This window comes from Emys orbicularis, chromosome 25 (assembly GCF_028017835.1).
Source record: "Emys orbicularis isolate rEmyOrb1 chromosome 25, rEmyOrb1.hap1, whole genome shotgun sequence".
NCBI classification, from domain to species: Eukaryota; Metazoa; Chordata; order Testudines; family Emydidae; genus Emys; species Emys orbicularis.
In genome coordinates, this window is record NC_088707.1 from 16,115,297 (window position 1) to 16,140,676 (window position 25,380).

Consider the following 25,380-nt stretch of genomic DNA (forward strand, 5'->3'; position numbering starts at 1 on the left):
CCTGCCTGGTGCTCCCTTCCCCTCCTGTTGCCTGGACCTGGCAGTTCCCAAGGAGTCTGCCCTTACAGTCACACTTGGACGCTGTTCTCGCTGCCCTGCCCCTCAGTTCTGAATCGATTTCCGGGGCTGCTGTCTTGAGCCCTGCATGAGCTGGGAGCTGCGCTGTGCTGCGCCCTGCCCAGAGAGCCAGGGGTCCAGCTTCCAGGCTGTTTATTGAGGCTGCAGCATTTCCAAAAGTGGCCTCCAATCTGTCTGCCTAGAACCGGATTCTCCAAAGAACGGCACACACAGACCCCAGGGCATTTGTGGGGCTGCGGGCACTCAGCGCCTCCGAGCATCACACCAATTGGTCTCAAGGCAGGCTCCCAGAAACAGTGGTATGTGTGCCTGACAGCTCCCCCTCTGTGCCTGATCCACAGAGGAAATGAGCCTGTTACAGCCCAGCTCTTTAGCGCCAGCTGGGACAGCTCTTGAGGTCCCCAGTTTGTCTGGGTTTGCTAAGACAAACAATGGGCTGTAACAGACTGACCTGCTCTGCAGATCGGGCGCAGAGGGGCACCGGTACCACACCCTCACGAGTGGGCTGCAGGGCCACCAGGATCAGTAGCTCCCTTTAAAATGATGGGCCTTCACTGGCCTCTTGAGGAGTTTGTGAGAACATGGGTGGGTGAAACATGCATCCTCCACTGTATGGCAACATTTTAACCTGGGGTGTTCAGGGGAGCCAAGGGGAGTTAGCAATTTGATGGGGGCTGGGGCCATGCCCCAGTGAAATTCCCAGGCAGGATGGCAATTGTGTGGCACGTTCCAGTGGTCTGTGAAGAGCTACAGGAATGTTAACATTTGCCCCTCAGCAGGGCCCCCCCTATACCCAGCAAAGTGCCTTGGAGTCTCCTGCTTCTGCTGACAGCTAAGAGGATCCCGTGTCCAGATGCAAGAGTTCAAATGGCCCTGTGCAGCCCAGCGAGGAGAAAATACCCGATTCAGAAGACACAAGGGAATGAAATCATCATTTTGCCCCCCTGGGCCATGGGGACACCTCGCAACATGTAAACAGAAGCTGCTTGGGCTGAGACTCTGGCTTTGCTGGGGAGGAGATCACAGCTAGGCAACAAATATGGAGTCTTCTCAGGCTTGGGATTACCAGGGAGCCAACAGGAGTTAGGTGCTTACTTCACAGATTCCGGTGGGATTTGGGTGCCTATCTCCTTTCAACTCCTTGGAAAATCCCACCTGCACAGCCACGTGAACACCCAGCCGGGTAACGAGCAAGGCCGGTGTCTGACATCCAGGATTTGCCAGGGCAGAGAACAGGCTGGCAGGACCAGTCTTCAGGGCTGTGCCTTGATGGACAGCCTGGCTGTCTGGGGTCTCATCTTCACTTGGAATTGCCCACGCTGGCAGTGGTCTTTTTGACCAGGCTCCCTACAGTGGGCTGGGACCCGTCCACAGGGCTGTGATGCACAGTTGCATCAAGGCTGACAAGGAGGTGTCAGGCCACATGAGCTTCTCCAGGGAAGCTCCAGCAGGAGAAACGGGTGGCCCCTGGTCCCCTTCTGCCTCTCGTGGTAGCTTTCCTTGAGTTGGTGCAGTCACGCTGCAATCCAACCCTGCTCAGCACCGTCCCTGCAGTACGGCAGGGGGTTGTCCACACGCCCGCAGTCACTGCTCATAGGTCCCTCGCCGAGCTCTGGAGCAGAGCTGTAAAGGGTGATCAATGGAAAAATCAAAGCCATGCAATTTCCTACCAGGTTCCCCACAGTTAGCACGTTCTCAAACTCTTCGGTCATCGGGTAGTGCTCCATGGCCATGAACAGCGTGTTGAGAACAATGCAGATTGTGATCCCCAGGTCGACAAACGGGTCCATCACGATCAGCCGTACAAACGCCTTCAGCTTCAGCCAGAGAGGGCAGCAGTCCCAGACCAGGAATGTATGGGCGAATTTATACCACCAGGGCGGACATTTCTGGTGAGCTTCCTCTAGCTCTGAAAACAAAAGACAAAGACCCCGTGTCATTGCACAGGCACCTCCAGAGAAGAGTCACATGCTAAGTCAACAGATGGGAGCTTGGTTGAGGATTCTTGATCCAGCCTAGCGGTGGCAACAAGACTAGTGCATTGGGACATTGGGCATAGAGTGGGTGCAAAAGGGTGCCAAACTCTTTGTTATGGTTGTGCAAAGGACTGTTTGGGGCACACAGATGTGGTAGGCGTCATGAAGGTGTAACAGAAACACAGGCGTCTGTGGGACACAGGCATTATCTTCGTCCTCGAGAATGTGTTCATTAGGCTGTATGCAAACCCACTGGCAGACACCTATCTGCTCCTTTCCAGGATGTGACGTTTCCCACCGCAGCACAGGAAAACAACTTGGTGGAGAAAAGTGTCTGAACCCAGCTTGGCTGGGCTGACATTCAAAAATGCAGCTGATCTAAGCTGGGGCTTTCAAATGAGCCGAGAGTTCAGTACCCGAATCCCACTGAACTGGTTATTTATATATTTATTTGTATTACCGTAGCAACCAGGAGCTCCACTCCTGGCCCTGAACCCTATTGTGCTATGTGCTGAACAAACAGATGGTCCCTGCCCTAAGTGGCTTACAATCTGAGACAGCCACTGCGATTGAGTGCCTAACTCCCTTGGGCCTCTGAATAGCCCAGCCCCAATTATTGTTGAACAGCTGCATCTCTGATGGAACAGATCCAGGGGAAATGCAGCTGATCCACTAAATCAAAGAGGACTGGAAAGGGCAAGGAGTCAATGAATAAACTATTCCTGGTCTATCAGACCTTTCCTGCGCTTTGGATCTTGGCTATCTTAATGGGGGCCTGTCCCCCAGTGCATGTGGGGTCAGCTGGAATGCCCGAACTGACAGTGCCTATGCTGGATCAGCTTGCAGCTTTCGTATTTGTGTTCACAGATGGGATTGGCTAAGGGCTGGCGTCGAAGAGACATGTTATAGCCAGGAGGACAAATCAGTGAATGAATAGAGTGTGCTTTTATTTAGGAAGTCACAGAATCACTCCTGGCTGCACTTGCTATAAAGACTGAATAGCAGCTCTGGCTGGGTCCATAACGCAAACCGTTGCCGAGGAGTCTATGGGACATCTTACTCGAGTCAAGAAAAACGTTCCATGTGGGCCCGGCCGTGGAACCAGGTGGCCAGGAGCTAAGAGATGAATCTGGGGTTTGAAGTGATATTATGACTGTTTGCAATCTCGCTCTGCTCATTTTATCATCTCTTTGGAATCCTGCAGTGTGCCCACAACCTGATGAGCCCTGGCCACAGCCACCAAAATACACAGCCTCTGCCTCAAAGGCCTTGGGCAACAAGCACTGTTCACAGGTTATCAGCAGGGATTGAAAGCATGCTTTTCTGTGGAGAGCATGCACTACTGTCACCTAAGCTAAAGGAGCAACTTCTTGAGCAGCTACTTTGGGGGACCAGGCACTAGAGGAGATTGGACCTACATGGACCTACACTAAACAGTCTTACAGTCTAAGACAAGCAGCAGACAAAGGATGGGGAAGAGGGGAACAGCTTAGCATAGCTAGATTGGAGCTGGGATAGCACTGAATTGTGTTGATAGCAAACCTTGGGGGGGGGAACCCCAGGGAGGGAGAATGTTGGCACAAGAACTAAAGGGGAGAAAACTGTCTGGGAATAAATTTAGCCTAGAAATTAGAAGAAGGTTTCTAACCATCCAAGGTGGGAGGGTCTGGCACAGCCCCCCCCCCCCCAGTGGGCGCAGTGGGGGAAGCCAACCTCACTAGTTTTAAGATGGAGCTTGCTAAGTTTATGAACAGAACAATATGATGGGTTGCGGGCGATAGCGAGGGCCCGCACTCACTGACCCAACAGGTCCCTTCCAATCCTATGTTCCTATTCTCTGGTTTATATTAAGCGACATTGGTCCTGAAAATCCTTTTTGCTTCTCAGAGTCTTTATGGATTTGACATTGATTGTCAGCGTTACAGTCAATCCATACAGAGCTCTCTGTGGCACATGGGAGCGTGTCCTCAGCTTGGCATTTTCCAGCTGAACAGTACCCAGCACATCCCCTGCTTTATCAGGGCGGGAATCTACCTTCCATGGTGTTAGAGATCATGCTGACTGCGCTCTCTGCTCTCTGCTGGAGACCAGGCCCGTCTTGGCTGCCTGCTAGCACGTGATCAGGATCGGACTTGCCTTGCTCATCCACAGGACTTGGCTACAAAAAGGAGAGCAGGTCATAGTATGAGAACATGGGTCACAGCAGTCCGTTAAATGCACTTAGAGGGAGGGCAGCATAACAAATAACATGGGTCCTCGTGGCACAGCCTGGGCTGTACTAAAAGGAAGAACTAGGCAGGTAATAACCAGATGGGTCTGGGGCTACTGTGGGAAGCTCCTTAAACCATCAGCTGACTCTATGGCTGCAGTAAAGGCAGGTCATTAGTCTCCTGAGGGATGTCCTAGGCTGAAAGCTGTGTAAAAGGGAAGTGATTGGAGCTGGGGACAGGACAGGGTCTTGGCTGGAGTGTTAGCACCAGATGTTCTGCTGGGCTGTAACAGTCCATCACAGCCATTGCAGCAAGCAGAACAAGTTGGAGCAGCCCTCGGACTGTGGCTCCCTTCAGCCCCAGGACAGACAAGTCCAACCTCTCCCCACTTGGTCCCTCTGCTGGGCTCTGCGGCAGTGCAGAGACGAATCCAGCCCGCCATGCACAGACAGCACCAGAGAGAGGAAACATAACCAGTATATACTTCCTCAACCGTCGCCAAGCGCTCCAGCATGACCCTGGGTATGACTCGCCCGTTGCAGTCTTTGGATTTGCCTTGGTTGTTAGCCGCAGCTGGGGCAGAGTCCCCTGTCTTCTTCTCCACTGCGCTGCTGCTCTGGGAGCTGCCGCTTGATTTACGGTCTCGTAACTGCAAAGAAACCAGAGACTTTTGTGGTGGGAGCTTCCTCAGTGGGACGCAGTGTGTGTGTTGGGGGGAGGGGAGGGAATCTTTCTGCGGAGACTGAGGCAATGGTTTGATAACACATTTCTCTTTGCTTAATGCTTAGTCGAAAACGGGTCAGGATGCACCTTGGAAATGACGCAGCCCGTGCTGCCTCCCTGTCAGCTCCACACAGGAAGGGACATGGGTAACAGCTGCCAGAGTTATCTCCTTGGGGAATGGAAATGGTGCAGCCTCTTCCACTGCTGACGTGTCTTTTCTCCTCGGGCCCCAGAGCTACCGCTGTGGGCAAACAGTTCTCCCCTCTCAGCTGAGGTGACCAGAGAGCAAGTGTGAAAAATCAGGATGGGGGTGGGGGGGTAATAGGCACCCATAAAAGGCAAAGCCCCGAATATCGGGACTGTCCCTATAAAATCGGGACATCTGGTCACCCGACTCTCAGCACATTCTCAGATCAAAGCAAACCAAACTCAAAGCAGAGTGACTTAGACAAATTGGAGGATTGGGCCAAAAGAAATCTGATGAGGTTCAACAAGGACAAGTGCAGAGTCCTGCACTTAGGATGGAAGAATCCCATGCACTGCTACAGGCTGGGGACTGACTGGCTAAGCAGCAGTTCTGCAGAAAAGGACCTGGGGATTACAGTGGATGAGAAGCTGGATATGAGTCAGCAGTGTGCCCTTGTTGCCAAGAAGGCTAATGGCATATTGGGCTGTATTAGTAGGAGCATTGCCAGCAGATCGAGGGAAGTGATTATTCCCCTCTATTCGGCAATGATGAGGCCACATCTGGAGTATTGCGTCCAGTTTTGGGCCCCACACTACAGAAAGGATGTGGACAAATTGTAGAGAGTCCAGCAGAGGGAAACGAAAATGATCAGGGGGCTGGGGCACATGACTTACGAGGAGAGGCTGAGGGAACTGGGCTTGTTTAGTCTGCAGAAGAGAAGAGTGAGGGGGGATTTGATAGCTGCTTTCAACAACCTGAAGGGGGGTTCCAAAGAGGATGGAGCTCGACTGTTCTCAGTGGTGGCAGATGACAGAACAAGGAGCAATGGTCTCAAGTTGCAGTGGGGGAGGTCTAGGTTGGATATTAGGAAACACTATTTCACTAGGAGAGTGGTGAAGCACATGGATTAGCCACTTCCTTATCTGAATGAATGTGGGGGGAAAGCAAGTTGGGGGTGTATTTAATGACAGCACACTTGGCTTGTATGAAGTTCTCTTTCCAAAGGTGGGTGAGCATTAGCATTGGACACCATCTTTTCATCAAAGTGTTTTTCTGATGAAAAATGCCATTTTTGTTCAAATGGACTGTGACAAAGTTCCTCCTCTATCTTGGTGGGTCCTGCGCTTATTGGCGGATTTTCTTGCCTCAGAGATTCACCATGTGGGTTGGGGAACAGCCCAGAGTCCTTCCCCTCTGGAAGAACCCACAGTCCAGGTCAATTGGGAGGTTTGGGGGGAACCCGGGCCCGCACTCTACTCCGGGTTCCAGCCCAGGGCCCTGTGGACTGCAGCTGTCTATAGTGCCTCCTGTAACAGCTGCATGACAGCTACAACTCCCTGGGCTACTTCCCCATGGCCTCCTCCAAACACCTTCCTTATTCTCACCACAGGACCTTCCTCCTGGTGTCTGATAACGCTTGTGCTCCTCAGTCCTCCAGCAGCACACCCTCTCACTCTCAGCTCCTTGCGCCTCTTGCTCCCAGCTCCTCACACTCGCACCACAAACTGAAGTGAGCTCCTTTTAAAACCCAGGTGCCCTGATTAGCCTGCCTTAATTGATTCTAGCAGCTTCTTCTTAATTGGCTCCAGGTGTCCTAATTAGCCTGCCTGCCTTAACTGGTTCTAGCAGGTTCCTGATTACTGTAGTGCAGCCCCTGCTCTGGTCACTCAGGGAACAGAAAACTACTCATCCAGTGACCAGTATATTTGCCCTCTACCAGACTCCTGTACCCCACTGGTCTGGGTCTGTCACAGGACACATTTAGAGAAACTTATTGATTCTGATGAAATTTTGTTTAATCCCCCCTCCCCCGCCACCACCATGACACAAAGCACTTTAATCACGTTGAAATGGCCCATGTTGACATTTTTTGGAGCAGCATGTTTCCATTTTTAATTTCAAAATAACTCTTTGGCAGAAAATTCATGGTGTTTAAATGATTTTTTAAAAAAGTTTTAAAATCCTAACAAAACATTTTTATTTTATCAAAACAAAACATTTCAATCAACCCCAAACCATTTTTTCTGAATTTAGTTCACAGGAAATTTCAATATTTTGGTGTTCATTCCATTTCGGAATGGAACAAAATCATGGCACTTCTGGTTCACACCCAGCGGCACTGAGCATCATTCTCCCAGTTTTATAGTTTCCCTCCATCTCCAGGCTGGGGTAATAATAAATAAAACTGCATTGAGGTGTTTGGAGGGTTCATTAATTAATGTTGTGACAGGGCTTTGAAAATGAAAAGCATGAAATGGGATTAATATTATTATTGCAAAGATCTAGACATGGCCCCATCCTAACCCTGCACACTCCCCGCACCCTTGACCCTTTGGCAGGGCATGGATTAGCCACTTCCTTATCTGAATGAATGTGGGGGGAAAGCAAGTTGGGGGTGTATTTAATGACAGCACACTTGGCCCTTATGAAGGTCTCTTGCCAAAGGTGGGTGAGCATTAGAGTTCAGCTATGAACTTTGCACCTTAGGCCGTCCCTGCAGAGAACAATGATGGGCAGACATCAAGGTCTTCAAGGGAAAGTGAACCATTTCCACGTAGGACACAGTAGCTAAACGTGGGCTGGAAACAGACATCCTGGTTCAAATGCTGGGGGATCAGAGGCAGATGACTGAGACAGCAAAACACAATTTTGCATTTTTCTTGATCAGTGAGGAAGTTGGTCATTTGCCCAACCAAAAATTAGATTTGCAGGGATGGGTCATGGGGAAAAATCGGGAAGAAGCCAGCAAGGGCCAAAATGGTGATTAGAGGATATTAAAAATGACAAGTACCTGGAGCAGATACCGGCAAGGCAGCTGTGTCAGGTGCTGGAGAAGCTTTTGCCCATGTTTTACAGGCTTGCTATGTTTAGGGAGTGGATGAAGGGATGGGCTCGCCGAGGGGAAGGGAAGATGAGGAAGAGGGGAGGGAGAGAGGCTCACTGGTCAGAAGAGTGAACTGAGCCAGTGGCAGTGGTAGGGGGAGGTGGGAACTAACAGCCAACAGCAACACAGCAAATGAAACAAGAGATCCTAGGCTGCAGCTAAGGAGACCTTGTCACAACAGAGGACAGGGGGTTCAAACGTGGCCTTAAGCCACCTCCCCGCCCCCAGGTCCTGGGCCATTCCTTCAGTGTAAGATAGACCTGCCTGAGGGTCACTCTAACGTGCACCTGCTGCAATGCCTGACAGCACCAGGGTGCGGGGATGCCTAGGCCACACCCCTATTGCTCTGACCACACCCCCTAGGCGAGCTGCAGGGAGTCGGGGCTTAGAAGCTGCTCAGGGCAGAGCAGCCACAGTGCGACCAGTAAGGTTGCCAACCCTCCGGGATTGTCCTGGAGTCTCCAGGAATTAAAGATGAATCTTTAATGAAAGATTATGTCATGTGATGAAACCTCCAGGAACACTTCCAACCAAAACTGGCAACACTACAGCCCAGGATTGGAGCCCCAGAGGCTGCATTACAGAGCGGAGTGAAGGATGGTGCCAGAAGGCCATGAAGGCCCTTCCCATCTGCTGCTCACAATGTGGGCAGGACCCCTGAGGCTGCTGGGCCTGGTGCCTAGGGGTGGGTCCAACGGGGAGGTGGGAGGAGGTAGGACTGGACATCCCTAATTTTACCTCCTTCAGGTCTGCCTGGCACTGGCTGCTTTGAGAAAGGAGCCATGAGGATTTGGGGACTTCAGCCCAGCCCTGCAAGCTCCTCCCAGCTCCGGCAGGGAATGGCCACACAGAACTGCCAGGCTTCTTCTGAGCCACGTTTGCACCCCGTCCTCTGTCGTGCCAGGGGCTCCTTAGCTTCAGTGGAGGACCCCATAGCCTGGATCTCTCGTCTCATTTTTTGGGATGACGTTGGCTGTTAGTTATCTGTAATCCCACCCCTCCCTACCACTGCCACTGGCTGAGCTTGCTTTTCTGCCCAGTGCCTCTCCTCTTCCTCATCTTCCCTTCCCCTCGGTGCCCCCTTCCTTTGATCCTTCCCACCCAACCCCCTACACTTGGCAGCCCGAGCTGCAGAGTCCACTCTGGCACTAGTTCCAGCCCTGCCCTGTCGACCTGGTCTGGGTGGCTTGCTCCCAGCTTCAGTACAGACCTAGACTCCGGCCCCACATTCTTAGTGCGCCCAGTCCCCATGGCAGCCAGGCCCCCGTAGCACTGACCAGTTTCTCTTGTTCCTCCTGATGCTTCTTCAGCTGCTCCAGGAGCTGCTGAAACTCCTCCTCTCTCTGCTGCTCCTCCAGCATGGTAGCATTGTTTTGCTCGGCGTAGGCCATCGCTACAACAGCCAGGATCAGGTTGATGAGGTAGAAGGAACCAAGGAATATGATCACCACAAAGAAGATCATGTACGTTTTCCCAGCGGCACGGAGGGTCTGTGGAAAGAAGAGGTATGTTCCATCACAGAAGGTCAGACCACTAGCCTATTTACTCTCTAATTGCTAGGCTACCTGCCTAGCATGCGTCTGACAAAGTGGGTATTCACCCACGAAAGCTTATGCTCCAATACTTCTGTTAGTCTTAAAGGTGCCACAGGACTCTCTGTTGCTTTTTTACAGATCCAGACTAACATGGCTACCCCTCTGATATTAGGCTACCTTAGTGCCTCTTCCTAGTGATGGGTGTGGCTTTGAGTCACCTTCTCCTCACATAACTGAGAGGACCTTACTCCCAGCTAGCCCTCACCTCATTGCTTATGCTGCGGTGAGTGTCAGTGGGTTGTGAGTTATGCTACAATCCCCAGAAACCTCAGCACAACTGGGCTCTCCTCTGGCATGCGCACTGGGATGGCATGCATGGTGCTTCCACCACAATTACAGCAGTGGTCTGAGGGATGGCCGTGAATGAAAACAACAGATCCTCACGCTCCTGAGGGGCTGAGAAGTCGAACCTGGATATGGAGAGCAGACTCTGATCATCACAACAGGCTCATCCAAATGCCCCTGGCCCCGGGAGGTCTCAGACTCTGGGTACAGATACAAACTGGCGGGCTCAGTAGAACGTGAGTATACCTGTGTGATCTTGCCCTCTAGTGACGCCCCAACAGAGAAGATAGAGGACCTGCTATTCCCACCAGCTGTGAGTCCTCCTTCAGCGCCAGCCCCTGTCCTTGCAACTGGGCAAGGGCAAAGGTTGCAGTCCCAGCTCCCAATGTGCCTGGGTGGGACTTATTTAGTGGATTGTGATTATGTCTGTTGTCAACTGTAGCATGTGGACTGGTTACATCAGGCCCAGCTCCATGGAAAATATGCCCCATTGCACTCAGCCAGGTGCTCCCTTCCAGCCCAGATGCTTTTGGATGAATATCTATAAGCAACAAGCTCCCACGTGTTTTACACTGTGTGAACAGAGGCACATTTTAGATCTCCCAGCCCACAGATGGACTGGACTCTCCATCACCACACACAAAACAAGAGGAAATTAAAAAAAAACAACCCACAATGACCTTTAATTCAAAGGACCCCTGCCATGTGTGTGGGGACGTGCAATCGAATGCAAGCTATTGCCTCTGCCAGTGGGAAAACCCAAATAAAACGAAAGAAAGGGCTCACCAGCTGGAAGAGATTCTCCCAAAAGTCCTGAGTCATGAGGCGGAAGAGAGAAAGGAAAGCCCAGCTAAAAGTGTCATAGCTGGTATAGCCATAGTTCGGATTCCTTCCTGCTTTCATACACATGTATCCTTCAGGGCACTTCCTGCCAGAGGGAGCAGAGAGTAGAGGGTATGTTAGTGCCGGGTTCAGCCCCTGCCTGGCCCAGGAAGGGTAAGCCAGGGCAAAAGGGAATCTAGTTTTACATTCAGAAACTCGAGGAGGGTGCAAGGTGCAAAGGGCCCAGTTTTACCTGCACAACCCCAGTGAAGCAAGTGGGCTTGCATAGAGGTGACTCAAGGCCAGATGGAGAAGCATGCAATTCAGAGTCAGATCTGCTCTCACACACATACACATACACACAGCTTGCACCAACACAGCATGCACCAACAGCCATGCACATTTGCAGACAATTAAGCCAAGACTTTCAAAACTGGGTGCCGGGGAAATGGGGTCAGGGTGCGGGGGCTTGCCCCACCCCCCCACCTGGCATGCCTGAAGTTGAGGTGCGGGGGCAGCAGGAGTGTTGGGCAGGTGGATCAGACGCGGGGGAGCCCATTTTTCTGGGTCCCCCCAATTGGCCGGGGCCCCTGGGCACGGGCCCTGTTGGCCCAGTGGCTAATCGACCACTGCCTCACACTCCCTAGCTCCCTCCCAAAAGATGGCTGCTCTAGCTCTTTGTTCGTGGTCAGGGCCGGCTCCAGGGTTTTTGCCACCCCAAGCGGAAAAAAAAAAGCAAAAAAAAAGCCGCGATCGCGATCTGCGGCGGCAATTCGGCAGAAGGTCCTTTGCTCCAAGTGGGAGTGAGGGACTGTCTGCCGAATTGCCGCCGAATAGCTGGACGTGCTGCCCCTCTCCAGAGTGGCTGCCCCAAGCACCTGCTTGGCAAGCTGGTGCCTGGAGCCGGCCCTGTTCGTGGTGCTGTGTGGAAAAACTTGACTGTCCACCACGGCTGTTACAGGAAGTTTGAACAGCCACTAACACATTCTACTGACTTGGCATTTTAATCTGCACAGTCCCAGCAACCGGAGCCAGCAACATGAGGAGGTGCCATTTAAAGAACTTGTCTTGCTTGCACTGTCACTCCTGTTTCAGGAAACGGGCAGAACTTCCATGAGACTCCAGTGGATGTCCCGGCAGCATTTTCTGGCCCACCAAAGAGCTAATGATGGAGCAGGAGGAGGACACAGACATGGCTGATGCTGCTCATGACTCTTGGCATAGCTGCTGCTGAAGCAGGGCCACAAACACGGACTGGTGGGATCACATCACCATGCAGTTTGTGAGCAGCTTGCCCTGCCCCTCCAGCATAAAGACATGCATGAGGCAGGCCACGCCGGCCCAGAGGCGGGTTGTTATACCTGTCTGGAAAGCTGGCTACACCAGACTGCTATAGGGCCATTACTAACCAGCTTGGTGTTGGAAGGTCGGCTGGGGGTAAAGTGGTGGCAGAAGTTTCTGAGGCAGTCAGGCATGTGAGTTACTCCCAACGTGGAGTTATTGCTGACTTTGAGAGAATGGGGTTTCCAGACTGCACTGGGGCCGTTGATGGGACTCATGGGCCCATAGTTTGTCCTCCTCAAGAAGCACACAAGGACATGAACTGCAAAGGGTATTGCTCCATTGGTATGCAGGCCCAGGTGGACCACAGACTCTAATGGATGCCAGCGTGGGCTGCACTGGACAGGTCGTGATGCCAGGGTTTTCCGCCTATCGGGGGGCTACATTCAAGGACAGGCTGGGACACTATTCCCACCAAATGACATTGTCAAAAGTGGAGCTACTGTCTCCCCTGTTTTCTTGAGGACCCCACATGCCCCCTTTTGCCTTAGCTTATCAAACTGTCCCCTGATCTCAGAGGCCCTGGCAAGAGGAGGTTGAATGACATGCTCAGCCGGCGTCAAATGTGCTTTTGGAAAGCAGCCACATATGCTACCAAAGTATTCAAACGTATGGCGACTGAACAGCACACCTACGAGCGGAGTGGGCTGCTCAGCTACCAAGTGGCCCTGGAAAATGCGCCTTTCCCGAAATGGGACTGCCTATCTGGAGTTCCTGCTATGGGAAAAGTTAGCAGCTATCAGCACCCGGGATTGGGTCAAAAGTCAGGAGGGAATGAACAGGATGCTGCGTTAGCATACACATGGCTCAGTGCTTCCTCAAGGCTTCCAACATAGCCTGTTATGGCTGGATGCAAACACACAGACCTGCACTGCCATCGCCCTTACATCCCCTCTGGCACATTTCTGGACTGAATTCAAACCCCCAGTCGTATTTGGGAGAAATGATTTCGTCATCCATGGATGGCATGGACTGCATTTAACAGAAATGGGTGAGATTTGAAAATGGATTACAATTCAACCGCCCCTGACGCCAGTTCACTGTTTGGGTGGCTTGTCACGCCGGTGGGGTGCGGTGGAGCAGTGTGCATACACGGAAGGCAATTTTATAGAATCATAGAATATCAGGGTTGGAAGGGACCTCAGGAGGTCATCTAGTCCAACCCCCTGCTCAAACCAGGACCAACCCCAACTAAATCATCCCAGCCAGGGCTTTGTCAAGCCTGACCTTAAAAACCTCTAAGGAAGGAGATTCCACCACCTCCCTAGGTAACCCATTCCAGTGCTTCACCACCCTCCTAGTGAAAAAGGAGGTCCTAATATCCAACCTAAACCTCCCCCACTGCAACTTGAGACCATTACTCCTTGTTCTGTCAACTGTTACCACTGAGAACAGTCTAGATTCATCCTCTTTGGAACTACCCGTTGAGCCCGATGATCTAGCCAGTTTTCTATCCACCTTATAGTCCATTCATCCAGCCCATACTTCTTTAACTTGCCGGCAAGAATATTGTAGGAGACAGTATCAAAAGCTTTGCTAAAGTCAAGGAATAACACATCCACTGCTTTCCCCATATCCACAGACCCAGTTATCTCCTCATAGAAGGCAACTAGGTTAGTCAGGCATGACTTGCCCTTGGTGAATCCATGCTGACTGTTCCTGATCACTTTCCTTTCCTCTAAGTGCTTCAGAATTGTTTCCTTGAGGACCTGCTCCATGATTTTTCCAGGGACTGAGTTCCCAGGATCCTCCTTCTTCCCTTTTTAAAAGATGGGCACTACATTAGACTTTTTACAGCCATCTGGGACCTCCCCCGATCGCCGTGGGTTTTCAAAGATAATGGGCAATGGCTCTGCAATCATATCCGCCAACTCCTTTAGCACCCTCGGATGCACCGCATCCGGCCCCATGGATTTGTGCTCATCCAGCTTTTCTAAATAGTCCTGAACCACTTCTTTCTCCACAGAGGGCTGGTCACTTCCTCCCCATACTGTGCTGCCCAGTGCAGCAGTCTGGGAGCTGACCTTGTTCGTGAAGACAGAGGCAAAAAAAGCATTGAGTACATTAGCTTTTTCCACATCCTCTGTCACTAGGTTGCCTCCCTCATTCAGTAAGGGGACCACACTTTCCTTGATTTTCTTCTTGTTGCTAATATATCTGAAGAAACCCTTCTTGTTACTCTTAACATCTCTTGCTAGCTGCAACTCCAAGTGTGATTTCACTCCTGCATGCCTGAGCAATATCTTTATACTCCTCCCTGGTCATTTGTCCAATCTTCCACTTCTTGTAAGCTTCTTTTTTGTGTTTAAGATCAGCAAGGATTTCAACGTTAAGCCAAGCTGGTCGCCTGCCATATTTACTATTCTTTCTACACATCGGGATGGTTTGTTCCTGCAACCTCAATAAGGATTCTTTAAAATGCAGCCAGCTCTCCTGGACTCCTTTCCCCCTCATGTTATTCTTCCAGGGGATCCTGCCCATCAGTTCCCTGAGGGAGTCAAAGTCTGCTTTTCTGAAGTCCAGGGTCCGTATACTGCTGCTCTCCTTTCTTCCTTGTGTCAGGATCCTGAACTCGACCATCTCATGGTCACTGCCTCCCAGGTTCCCATCCACTTTTGCTTCCCCTACTAATTCTTCCCGGTTTGTGAGCAGCAGGTCAAGAAGAGCTCTGCCCCTAGTTGGTTCCTCCAGGACTTGCACCAGGAAATTGTCCCCTACACTTTCCAAAAACTTCCAAGATTGTCTGTGCACCGCTGTATTGCTCTCCCAGCAGATATCAGGGTGATTAAAGTCTCCCATGAGAACCAGGGTCTGCGATCTAGTAACTTCTGTTAGTTGCCGGAAGAAAGCCTCGTCCACCTCATCCCCTTGGTCTGGTGGTCTATAGCAGACTCCCACCACGACATCACCCTTGTTGCTCACACTTCTAAACTTAATCCAGAGACTCTCAGGTTTTTCTGCCGTTCATACCGGATCTCTGAGCAGTCATACTGCTCTCTTACATACAATGTAGCTCCCCGACCTTTTCTGCCCTGCCTGTCCTTCCTGAACAGTTTATATCCATCCATGACAGTACTCCAGTCATGTGAGTTATCCCACCAAGTCTCTGTTATTCCAATCACATCATAGTTCCTTGACTGTGCCAGGACTTCCAGTTCTCCTTGCTTGTTTCCCAGGCTTCTTGCATTTGTGTATAGGCACTTAAGATAACTCGCTGATCGTCCTGCTTTCTCAGAATGAGACAGGAGTCCTCCCCTCTTGTGCTCTCCTGCTCGTGCTTCCTCCCAGGATCCCATTTGCCCACTTACCTCAGGGCTTTGGTCTCCTTCCCCCAGTGAACCTAGTTTAAAGCCCTCCTCACTAGGTTAGCAAGCCTGCTTGCGAAGATGCTCTTCCCTCTCTTCATTAAGTGGAGCCCGTCTCTGCTTAGCACTCCTCCTTCTTGGAACACCATCCCATGGTCAAAGAATCCAAAGCCTTCTCTCCGACACCACCTGCGTAGCCATTCGCTGACTTCCACGATTCGACGGTCTCTACCCAGGCCTTTTCCTTGCACAGGGAGGATGGACGAGGTTTAAGGTTGTTATTTTTAACAAACCAGAATGTCCTAAGAAAACGTGCGCCTTTCTAGTAAAACTTCACTTTTCATTGCTTGCTTTCCTGTTTGTGTTTCCTGAGCTCCATGTTGAATTCCATGTGGTGGGAGGGAGGTGGGGGTGCCAATGTGCTGGCATGCCATCTGCCATTAGCGGATACAGGATGCTACCCAGGGCTTGCATTGGTTCATGGACTGGAAATCCCTCCCATTTCTAATTCCTATTTGAATAAACACCAAAATGGAGCCAGAAGCTTGCCAGCGGCTTCTGCCTCTTCACTTTCTGCAGCCAGTTCTGCAGCGGCCATTTCTCCGGGGCGGAGGGAGGCATCAAAAAACTCCTCTCAGAGCGGCCCCAGGATGTGCTGCAGCTGCTCCTGCGGCAAAGCCTCCTCTGGGGCCGGTTTCGTCAGCAGAGTCACTTTGCTTGCCTTCTTCGGCAACTGCTGCTGGCTCCCCTCAGTTCCCATGTTGGATTCTGGGGCCAGCAGATCGCCATGCCGTCTGACCAGGTCATCCTGCACTGCCAGGGGCTCCGTGCTGGGTGCAGTACCTCCCAGAGCCCGGGCTCCAGTCCACACCCAAATATGTACCCCGCAATCTCCTAGCCCCGCAGCCCGAGCCAGACTCAGCTGGCCTGGCCAGCCGCGGGTGGTTTATTGAAGTGTAGACATACTCTGAGTGGCCGAATATTCAAGAGTTGAGCACTCAGCAATTCCCACTGACTTCCTGGGAGCTGCTGAGTGGACAGGACGTTTGAAAATGTGGCCACTTACTTAGGTATCTAGTCAGGATTTATGACCAAGATTTTCGCAAGTGACTAGTGATTTGGGGTGTGTCATCTTGGGGGTGCTCAATCTAAGGTGCCCCAAGGGGCTTGATTTTCACAGGGCAGGTGCTCAGCACTTCCTGACAATCAGGCCTCATGGGGCTCTGGGCACAGACCCTCACTTTAGGCATCTAGGGCTGAAAACCTCAGCTCCAGCTCTTACCAGGTGGCTACTGGTCCATTTGAGTCATTTCACAACAGCCAGTCGGGGAAAGACGGGAGACTTGACAGGCCAGAATTCACACCCACCGCCCCTCCCCCCAAAAACAGTTTGTCAGTCTCAGCATATTATAAACCGAAAACCCTGTGCTCGGAACAGGCCTGGGGCTGAACTGCCTAGAAGAACCTCTGGAGAGTGACAGGGCGGAGGTGTTCTCCAGCACCGATGGCAGGAGGAAGAAGGAGGCCGCAGCTGCCTATCTATCTAGCATCTGGGCTTCCCCTTTCTCCTCATCATATTCCCCTCCCCCCCACCCACCCCAGTCTGTGCCGTCATTTCCTGTGCTACCCTGGGGGATCTGCATTCACCAACCAGGTGTACCCGCAGGGAGGGTGAACAGGGCGGGCAGAGACCCGCAGTTTGGCCAATAGCTCTTCAGACACAGAAGAAGAGTCAGCCCCCAGGCACTCCCAGCAGAACCTCCCACAGGGTCATTTCTCAGGGGGAGGTACAAATACGTCAGATTCCTTTTCCCTCCCGGTAAAGAAGGCATCCCCCGGCAGTGGGGGCGCAGCTGGCCTAGGGGACCCTGGAGCCCAGAGGGGTGTGCCTGTGCATCAGTCAGCACTTCTCTCGGCACGAAAACTCTTCATCCCTGTGAGGAGTGCTGGGAGTCAGCAACCAAGCCAGCACTCTGGTCACTGTCTAGCCAATGAGGCCCCCAAGGAGGGCCTCATTAAGGAGAGGAGCTCCTGATTACCAGATCAGATTGGGGCTGGGTAGCTAATGAGCTAATTAGCTTGTTAACAAGGAGACTGGGTAAAAGAGCCCAGGAAGGAAGCGCAAGGGGGTGGGGAAGCAGAAGAGGGAGAGATGCAAGGGTAGCTGGGGCCTGATCCAGGAGATCTCTATGTGGAGAGACCTTTTCCCATCCCCGTCCCTTGGGAGAAGGGCTAGTCAAGCTGAATGACTGTACATAGGATGGCTGTGCAAGGTGAAGCACTGTCAGTAAACTACACGGTGGTGTCTACAAAGGAAGGGCTCTGAACAGTCTGTGGGAGAGCAAAGGTGACGGGAGCAGAGGGTTCCCCTCACAATCCCCAAAAGATTTGTGCCCAGACGTACAATGGGAATTGGTGCCCACAATCCTCTTCTCCAAACTCACACAATCACTTCTCGTTGGCTGGTCCGGCTGGGTGCTATCCCTAGACTAAGCCACGGCTGGCCTCTTTGTTTCCCTCCCCAGGGGCCGCCCAGGTCTGTCTGTGCCAGTCAGAACAGACCCCACTCACCCGGCGTCGCTGCTGTTCCCGCAGAGCAGAGCATCCAGCGAGCCCTCCAGAAAGTAGAAATTCCCTTTGCAATTCAGGAAAAAAGCAAGAAGTGAGAATTGCAGACGTTGATTTGCACGTTTGTTTATCATTTGCAATTCTTCAACAAATGGCTAATTGGATTGTGTCCCAGCACAAAGCATTCACCACAGCTATTGCTTCCTATATTTGCTATTTCTAATGTGCTAATTTGCATAGGTGACCTTAGTCACACGGTTTTGTTTCACTTGCCCAACTGGCTGACTCCCAACCCCAGCGACAGCTCTAGAGACAGCCAGCAAGAGTGGCCAGCGCGAATGCTTGTGTGAATACATGTTAACGTTCTCTTTCGCGCAAACCAAGGCTCGCTGGTGTGAACGTTCACGGAAAGGGACTGAAAAGCCTGAAGAAAGGCCAGCGCCGTGGCTCTGTGGGTTTTCAGCTGAGTGAATTTTTGCACATGCCCTGCTGGGAAACTGTGGAAAATAACAAACACTCTCAGGCCAGCACCAAACTGAGCCCACTACGAGACCGGGAATGCATCAAGCTCATTCCTCTTTGATGTTGCCAGTGACCCACCCAGACGAGAACCACAGCAGCTGCTGAGACATGGCAAAGAGGGAATTTCATTTCATTTATGGAGAACATGCCCCTGGGGTCAGGCCCTTCTGGCGGGTGCGGATCAGCAGCCTGAGCCACCTGCATGGAGAAGCAATGAGTACCCCGCCTTGGGTGTTACTGATTTGGACTTTGCCCTCTGAATGGCCTGGAGGGACCTATCTGGAGCCTGTTCTGTGCATCCCAATCAGTGATTCCTTCCCAGCCCCCATGCTTCTATTTAACTAACCAGTGGAGTGTTGAAAAGCCACCACACATATGGCATTTCAGGCCAGGATGTGTTGCTCTGGTGTGAGCAGCTGTTAACCTGAATGCATGGTCAGAATGTGTCGCTGCTGTTTGCATAGATCTCAGTCGTTCGTGGATATTGACTTTAACTCCCCTGCTAAGGAGCCTTCTTGTGGTTAACCTCACAGCCACTTATGCCGTTGGAATAAAGCACCTCAGTCAGCATGTAACGTGACCTGCCGCTGAGTTCTGCTGAGTGCTCTAAACAAGATGTGAAACACTCCAGCCAATACCTATCCCGCTGCAGCGTTACTTGGCAGCGACAGGCTGACTAGCAGCTGGTTCTGCCTCTTGTATAAATGTGCCTGCACTGTGGAAGGACCCTGGATATGGAAGCAGTTTCAGAATTCTCTCTTCACTCTTGGTGTGTGTCTCCGTATTCAATAAAGGGTTCTGCCCTTTTGTTTTAAACGCTTTATTTTTTGCCAAAACATTTTGATTTTCTCAACATTTTCTGGTTTTGGACAAAAATATTCATTTATCGTTTTTGGATTCTACCTCCAGCTTTTGATGTTTGTGGCCAATTTTGATTCGTCATTGGCTTAGTCACATGGTGCAAAATTTTCCAAGGATGGTGGATAGTCCTGGATGTTGATTGGCTTAGGAGTGGGGCTGTGAATAGTGGCCAATCCTGGACATTGATTGGCTGAGGAGAGGGGCTCTGAATGGTGGCGAGGAGTCAGTCAGGTTGTTTACTTGGGCACATTTTAACAGCAGAGAGAAGGCACACAAGTATTTACCTTCATCGTTGATGTAAGAATCCCAGTCAAAAGTCCCATTACTCAACCCAGTTGTGTTGCCGTAGAGAGTTGAGTTAGCGAACGTGTCATTGTCCATTCCAAAGAAGTCCTCTTGCAAAGTATCATTTATAGGGGGCGGCCACCTGACACATTTTTGCCGAAGGTTCCCCATGAACAACTGAAGGCCAACTAGTGCAAAAACACTCAGACAGAAGACGGTGAGAATCATGACGTCAGAAAGCTTCTTCACGGACTGTACCAAAGCTCCAACAATTGTCTTCAGCCCTGAGGAGGGAGACATTATTATTGATGTAGTTATTAATTTGTTAATCATCGATAATGTTCTAATGTTGCTATGGAGCTCATGCGTCCCATAAGAGTTGCCCAGTGCCCTAACTCCAGCAGAACCTGGATTTCAGTGTAAGGCAAGACCCCTTCCCATAAAAATTCACCTGCCCGTGGTGCAATGCTATTATCCAAAGGGTTGGAAATAAAGTGGGGTGAAATTTTTCTGCCAACACTTTTTTTTCTGGCACAAAATGCAGATTTGGCAACACCAAAGTGTTTTGCAAATTGTTTCAGATAAAACCCGCCCCCGCCCCAAAAATAAAAAAAATGAAAACATTTTGTTTCAACATTTTTAAAATGAAATGTTTCAATTTTTCAGTTCAAAACTTTTTGTTTACAAATTTCCTTAGGTTTATATAACAAACAATTTAAAACATTTTAAAATGGTCAAAATCAAAACATTTAGATTTTGTTAAAACAAAAAATCAGAAATGATTTTTTTGACTATTCAGTTCACCAAAAATTTCAAAAAATGTCATTTTCTATTAGTCCTAAAACGTTTTTTTCCTGAGTTTTTGGAATTGCCAGTGAACTGAAAAATCCCTTATTCACAGAGCTCTGTCAGTTCTTTCCTGACCCTGCTAGACACCAGCACATGCCCTGACACATTAATTATGCCGTGTAATGAGGCCTGCTGCCCCTGAGGTTTTGAATCACTCTGTGCCCACAAATGGTCCTTTTGATGTGCTAGATCACACAAAAGAACAGGTTTCAGAGTGGTAGCCATGTTAGTCTGTATCAACAAAAACAACGAGGAGTACTTGTGCCACCTTAGAGACTAACAAATTTATTTGGGCATAAGCTTTCGTGGGCTAAAACCCACTTCATCAGATGCATGGAGTGGAAAATACAGTAGGAAGATATATATACACAGTACATGAGAAGATGGGAGTTGCCTTACCAAGTGGGGGGTCAGTTCTAATGAGACAATTCAATTAAAGTGGCCAAACTGGACAGTCTCTATGCAAAAGAATAAATGGGCACAAATCAGATGTCAAGAATTATAACATTCAAAAATCAGTCGGAGAACACTTCAACCTCCCTGGACACTCAATAACAGACTTAAAAGTGGCAATTCTTCAACAAAAAAACTTCAAAAACAGACTCCAATGAGAAACTGCAGAACTGGAATTAATTTGCAAACTGGACACCATCAAATTAGGCCTGAATAAAGACTGGAATTGGATGGGTCACTACAAAAACTAAAAACTAATTTCCCCATGCTAAGAAGTGGGCTGTAGCCCACGAAAGCTTATGCTCTAATAAATTTGTTAGTCTCTAAGGTGCCACAAGTACTCCTGTTCTTTTTCCCCCTACTGTTACTCACACCTTCTTGTCAACTGTTTGATATGGGCCACCCTGATTACCACTACAAAAGTAATTTTCCTCCTGTTGATAATAGCTCACTTTAATTGAATTGTCTCATTAGAACTGACCCCCCCACTTGGTAAGGCAACTCCCATCTTTTCATGTACTGTGTATATATATCTTCTTACTGTATTTTCCACTCCATGCATCTGATGAAGTGGGTTCTAGCCCACGAAAGCTTATGCCCTAATAAATGTGTTAGTCTCTAAGGTGCCACCAGGACTCCTCGTTGTTCTTACAAAAGAACAGGTTTCACCGACACATTTAGATGTATACTATGGAAACATCCCTAGACTGGCCCTAAAATCTTTCCATCACAGAAGCCATTACTGTTTTCCCCTGATGGTTTCTAACTCCCTTTCGTTGTGTGTTTTTCCTCTCATTTGAAATTTGCCAAATAAAATCACAGTTAGGTTCAAATGAACAGGAGGAGGTTCCGTGCTGTTGCACCTGGGATGAATTATTTGCTAACCCTGATCTCAGGGCAGAGAATTCTGCTGCGTCCAAAGGAGTGTCTCTCTTCCTGTAACCACTGGGAGAACTTTGAGCTCTGCCAAGCCATTCCGCTCTGCTCCGAACCCTTTGACCCGGAGAAGTCTTTGTGCTTCTGAGTACAGGCGATGGAGTGACAGTTTGCATTAGGGGCTAGGTTACCTCATCTTTTGCTCTGAAAGCACAATGGTAGCTTCCTGTCCCAAGCGGGAGCAGGCTATTGAACAGACCCTGAGAGGCCCTTGGGATGTGAAGATATTTATTCCCCTCGTGTGACGCCCAAATTAGTGATGGGACCAAGCCTCAGAATTAATCTCTGGAGCCCAAAACACTCCCCAAGCACGGGAGTGCTCAGATCTGGCATTTGCTTTGGACCTATTTCATGTCCAAATATACATTGGAGATCAGTTTGTCCCAGTCGCCGTGCCAATATTTCCACCTGTTGAGGTAAAACTCCGATTCTCTAAGGACCTGTCTACATGGGGAAACTGACTGGAACAACAAGAGGAGAATAAACCACTCCAGAATAACTGCCGGTGTGGTGGAGACTCTAGACCAGATAGAGATCACATTCCAGATTAGTTTCTCTGCTTGGGAAGTACATTGATTATCCTGGAATAAAAGTGACTTTCATTGTCTCCGCAGATCCCCCACCCCAACAAGCCAGCTGGCCCTGCCGTTGGCCTTGGCACCCATTCGAAGCTGTTAGCCGTTGGGGGAGTGGGCACATGCCCATTTGACTCCCACATTGTGGAACCAAGGGAAGATGCAAACCCTATTCCTGTGCCAGGGGCTTAGGGGAGTCATTGTTTGGTTTTGCTTTTAACCCTTTGTCTGGTAGGGAGTTCATAGGGGGCTCCCCCACATTACTGTATTTTGGCTGAGGAAGGACTAATCATGTGAGTAAAACAAGCAGGCTATAGCTGGCGTTAGGTCCCTTCTGCCTTGGCAGGCGGTGAAAGAAGCCAGGGCACAAGAGTTCTTGTCCTGACGAAATATCCCCAGAGCGTCTTTGACTTGGCCACTCCTGTGATGCCAGGACACTCTCCTGGGTCTTTGCCCGAGGAATGTTAGGATCCATTGGACAAGGTTGGCAGCCACCCTTGCCAGACACCCTGCTTGCCCAAAGGGTTCTGCACTGTGCCAGCGAGGCAGCCTCCCCCATTGAACCTGAGCTCTTGGTGTGTTTCTACCTTATCAAAACATAGAGCTATGTGTGCTCAGGGTGAGGGCCCAACATCTGGCTCATATTGGGGCACATAGTCTGGTAGTTTGAATTTACATATAACCCGGCGCCATCTAGAGGCTGGGATAAGGTGACCATCAGGAGTCCCAGACCGCATATATTTGCAAAAGTGGCCTCTAAGGGTACGTCTACATTGCAATTAGATGCCCACGGCTGGCCCGTGCCAGTTGACTCGGGCTCGCGGGGCTCAGGCTACGGGGCTGTTTAATTGTGATGCTGATGTTCGGGCTCAGGCTGGAGCCTGGGCTCTAAGATACTATGAGATAGGAGAGCTTGGGCTGCAGCCTGAGCCCAAATGTCTACACTGCAATTAAACAGCCCCTGAGCCCTGTGAGCCCGAGTCAGCTGGCACAGGCCAGCCGTGGGTGTCTAATTGCACTGCAGACATACCCAACACTGCCAGCCAAATGGTGGGCCTAGAATTACATGCTCACCCCTTTGTGCTCGCAGCTGCACACTTTTCCTTTCCTAGCTTTCTGCCTGCACCCAGTTTTGGAGGCCAGGTTGAGATCTAGCTAAAATCAAGGCCAAGACGGCTAAGCACAACTCTGCGGTCAATTAGGGTCATGATTACGCATGTCACAATCCCGCCCCCCCCCACAAACATGGAGATTAGATTGAGGTCCTTTCCATAATTAAGTCCTTATAGTTCAGTCATTTTGGACTTATATGAGTGCAGTAAAAATGCTAAATCCTGCTTCTCTTGTTCACATGAGTCGACCATTCTCAGTTGGATAAGAACAGAAGAACATCTCATAAGAAGGGCCATACTGGGTCAGACCAATGGCTCAGCTAGGCCATCCTGTCTCTGACAGAGGCCAATGCCAGATGCCCCAGAGGGAATGAACAGAACAGGGCAATTTATCAAGTGATCCATCCCCTGTCACCCACTCCCAGCTTCTGGCAGTCAGAGGTTTAGGGACACCCAGAGCATGGGGTTGTGCCCATGACCATTTTGGCTAATAGCCATTGCTAGACATATCCTCCATGAACTGACATTTTTTAAACTCAGTTATACTTTGGGCCTTCACAACATCTCCTGGCAAGGAGTTACACAGGTTGGCTTTGTATTAGTAGGATTTTATGTTTGTATTTTGTATAATCTAGAATGAAGGATAAAGAATAAGATAATAATGTAGCATGTATTAAATGTATTGATGTATGATTTGACCATATCCTGCCAGCCACCCTTTTTGAGTAGCAGAAAGGAATGGCCTAATGTGCCATTGGTAGAGATGCATCATCCAGAATTTCTTTGTGTTTGGACTTATTTCAAGGCAGTAACAGACCTTTGAGGGCCATCACTTTGTTGTACTTTTAGCATTTTAAAATAAGTAAAAGAATGTGGTGATTGTTTTTCTTTTGCATTGCAATTTGATGTTTCTGTTCAAAATGTTCTATGTAAATTAATTCTGTTTTGTGTGTGAATGAGGAATGTGTGTTAAGAGATAGGTGTGAAGGCCATCACTGAACCAGATGTTCTAGGGAGACGCAAGGGCACCAGGAAGCTGCAACACGCCCCTATTGAAATGCCAGAGGAGGGCAGATTGACGACTCTAAAGATGAGACAGGCACCTATCAATGGGGACAAGATAGCAGTGATCAAAACCAGCATGGGATAACTCCCTGAGAGACTTAATAAAAGAACAAGATAAAGAATGAAAAGGACAATTTAAGAAAACAAGCACTCGTCAAACAACAATTGATTACAGCATGACAGTGCAAAACTCGTTGGTCCCAATGAAGGAAAATCACTATATAAACAGGGGGCCTTTGGGTTCATCCTGCCAAGACTTCCCTGGAGCATCGTGTCGTGACCGACAGAACCCGGCTCTTACCTACCCGTGATCAACCTCGCTGGCCACTAGATTGATCCGGACTCTGGACTGGTAACTATAACATCAACTGGCGGGGCAGCGTGTGTGTGTGTGGGTGGTGTGATTGAATGCATATGCTAATTGTTGTATCTTCAATGAACGCGGCATATTGCCGTTTCCCCTGAAAAAGATCCCGTGTGCTTCTTATAAGCAGAACATTTTTGGTGGAGAATGTGTTGTGTGAAGTAGTACTTCCTTTTGTTTTTTTAAAACCTGCTGCCTGTTAATTTCATTGGGTGACCCTTGGTCCTTGTGCTATGTGAGAAGGTAAATAACACTTCCCTATTCACTTTCCCCACACCAGTCATGATTTTATAGACCTCTATCATATACCCCCTTAGTCGGCTCTTTTCCAAGCAGGACAGTCCCAGTCTTATTAATCTCTCCTCATGAATAGCCCCACTGAAT

General features: G+C 49.9%; 1 protein-coding gene across 1 annotated transcript in view; it reads right to left on the reverse strand.

Annotated features, from left to right (window-relative positions):
* Positions 1 to 25,380, reverse strand: part of SCN4A (sodium voltage-gated channel alpha subunit 4) — a 109,723-nt gene that overhangs the window by 57,492 nt on the left and 26,851 nt on the right. The window contains exons 6-12 of the mRNA XM_065422505.1: positions 19,642 to 19,926; positions 17,978 to 18,041; positions 10,725 to 10,866; positions 9,336 to 9,548; positions 4,749 to 4,913; positions 4,089 to 4,212; positions 1,749 to 1,987 (exon numbers count right to left, since the gene is read on the reverse strand). Coding sequence (XP_065278577.1) covers positions 1,749 to 1,987; positions 4,089 to 4,212; positions 4,749 to 4,913; positions 9,336 to 9,548; positions 10,725 to 10,866; positions 17,978 to 18,041; positions 19,642 to 19,926 — 1,232 coding nt within the window. The remainder of the gene's footprint in view (positions 1 to 1,748; positions 1,988 to 4,088; positions 4,213 to 4,748; positions 4,914 to 9,335; positions 9,549 to 10,724; positions 10,867 to 17,977; positions 18,042 to 19,641; positions 19,927 to 25,380) is intronic.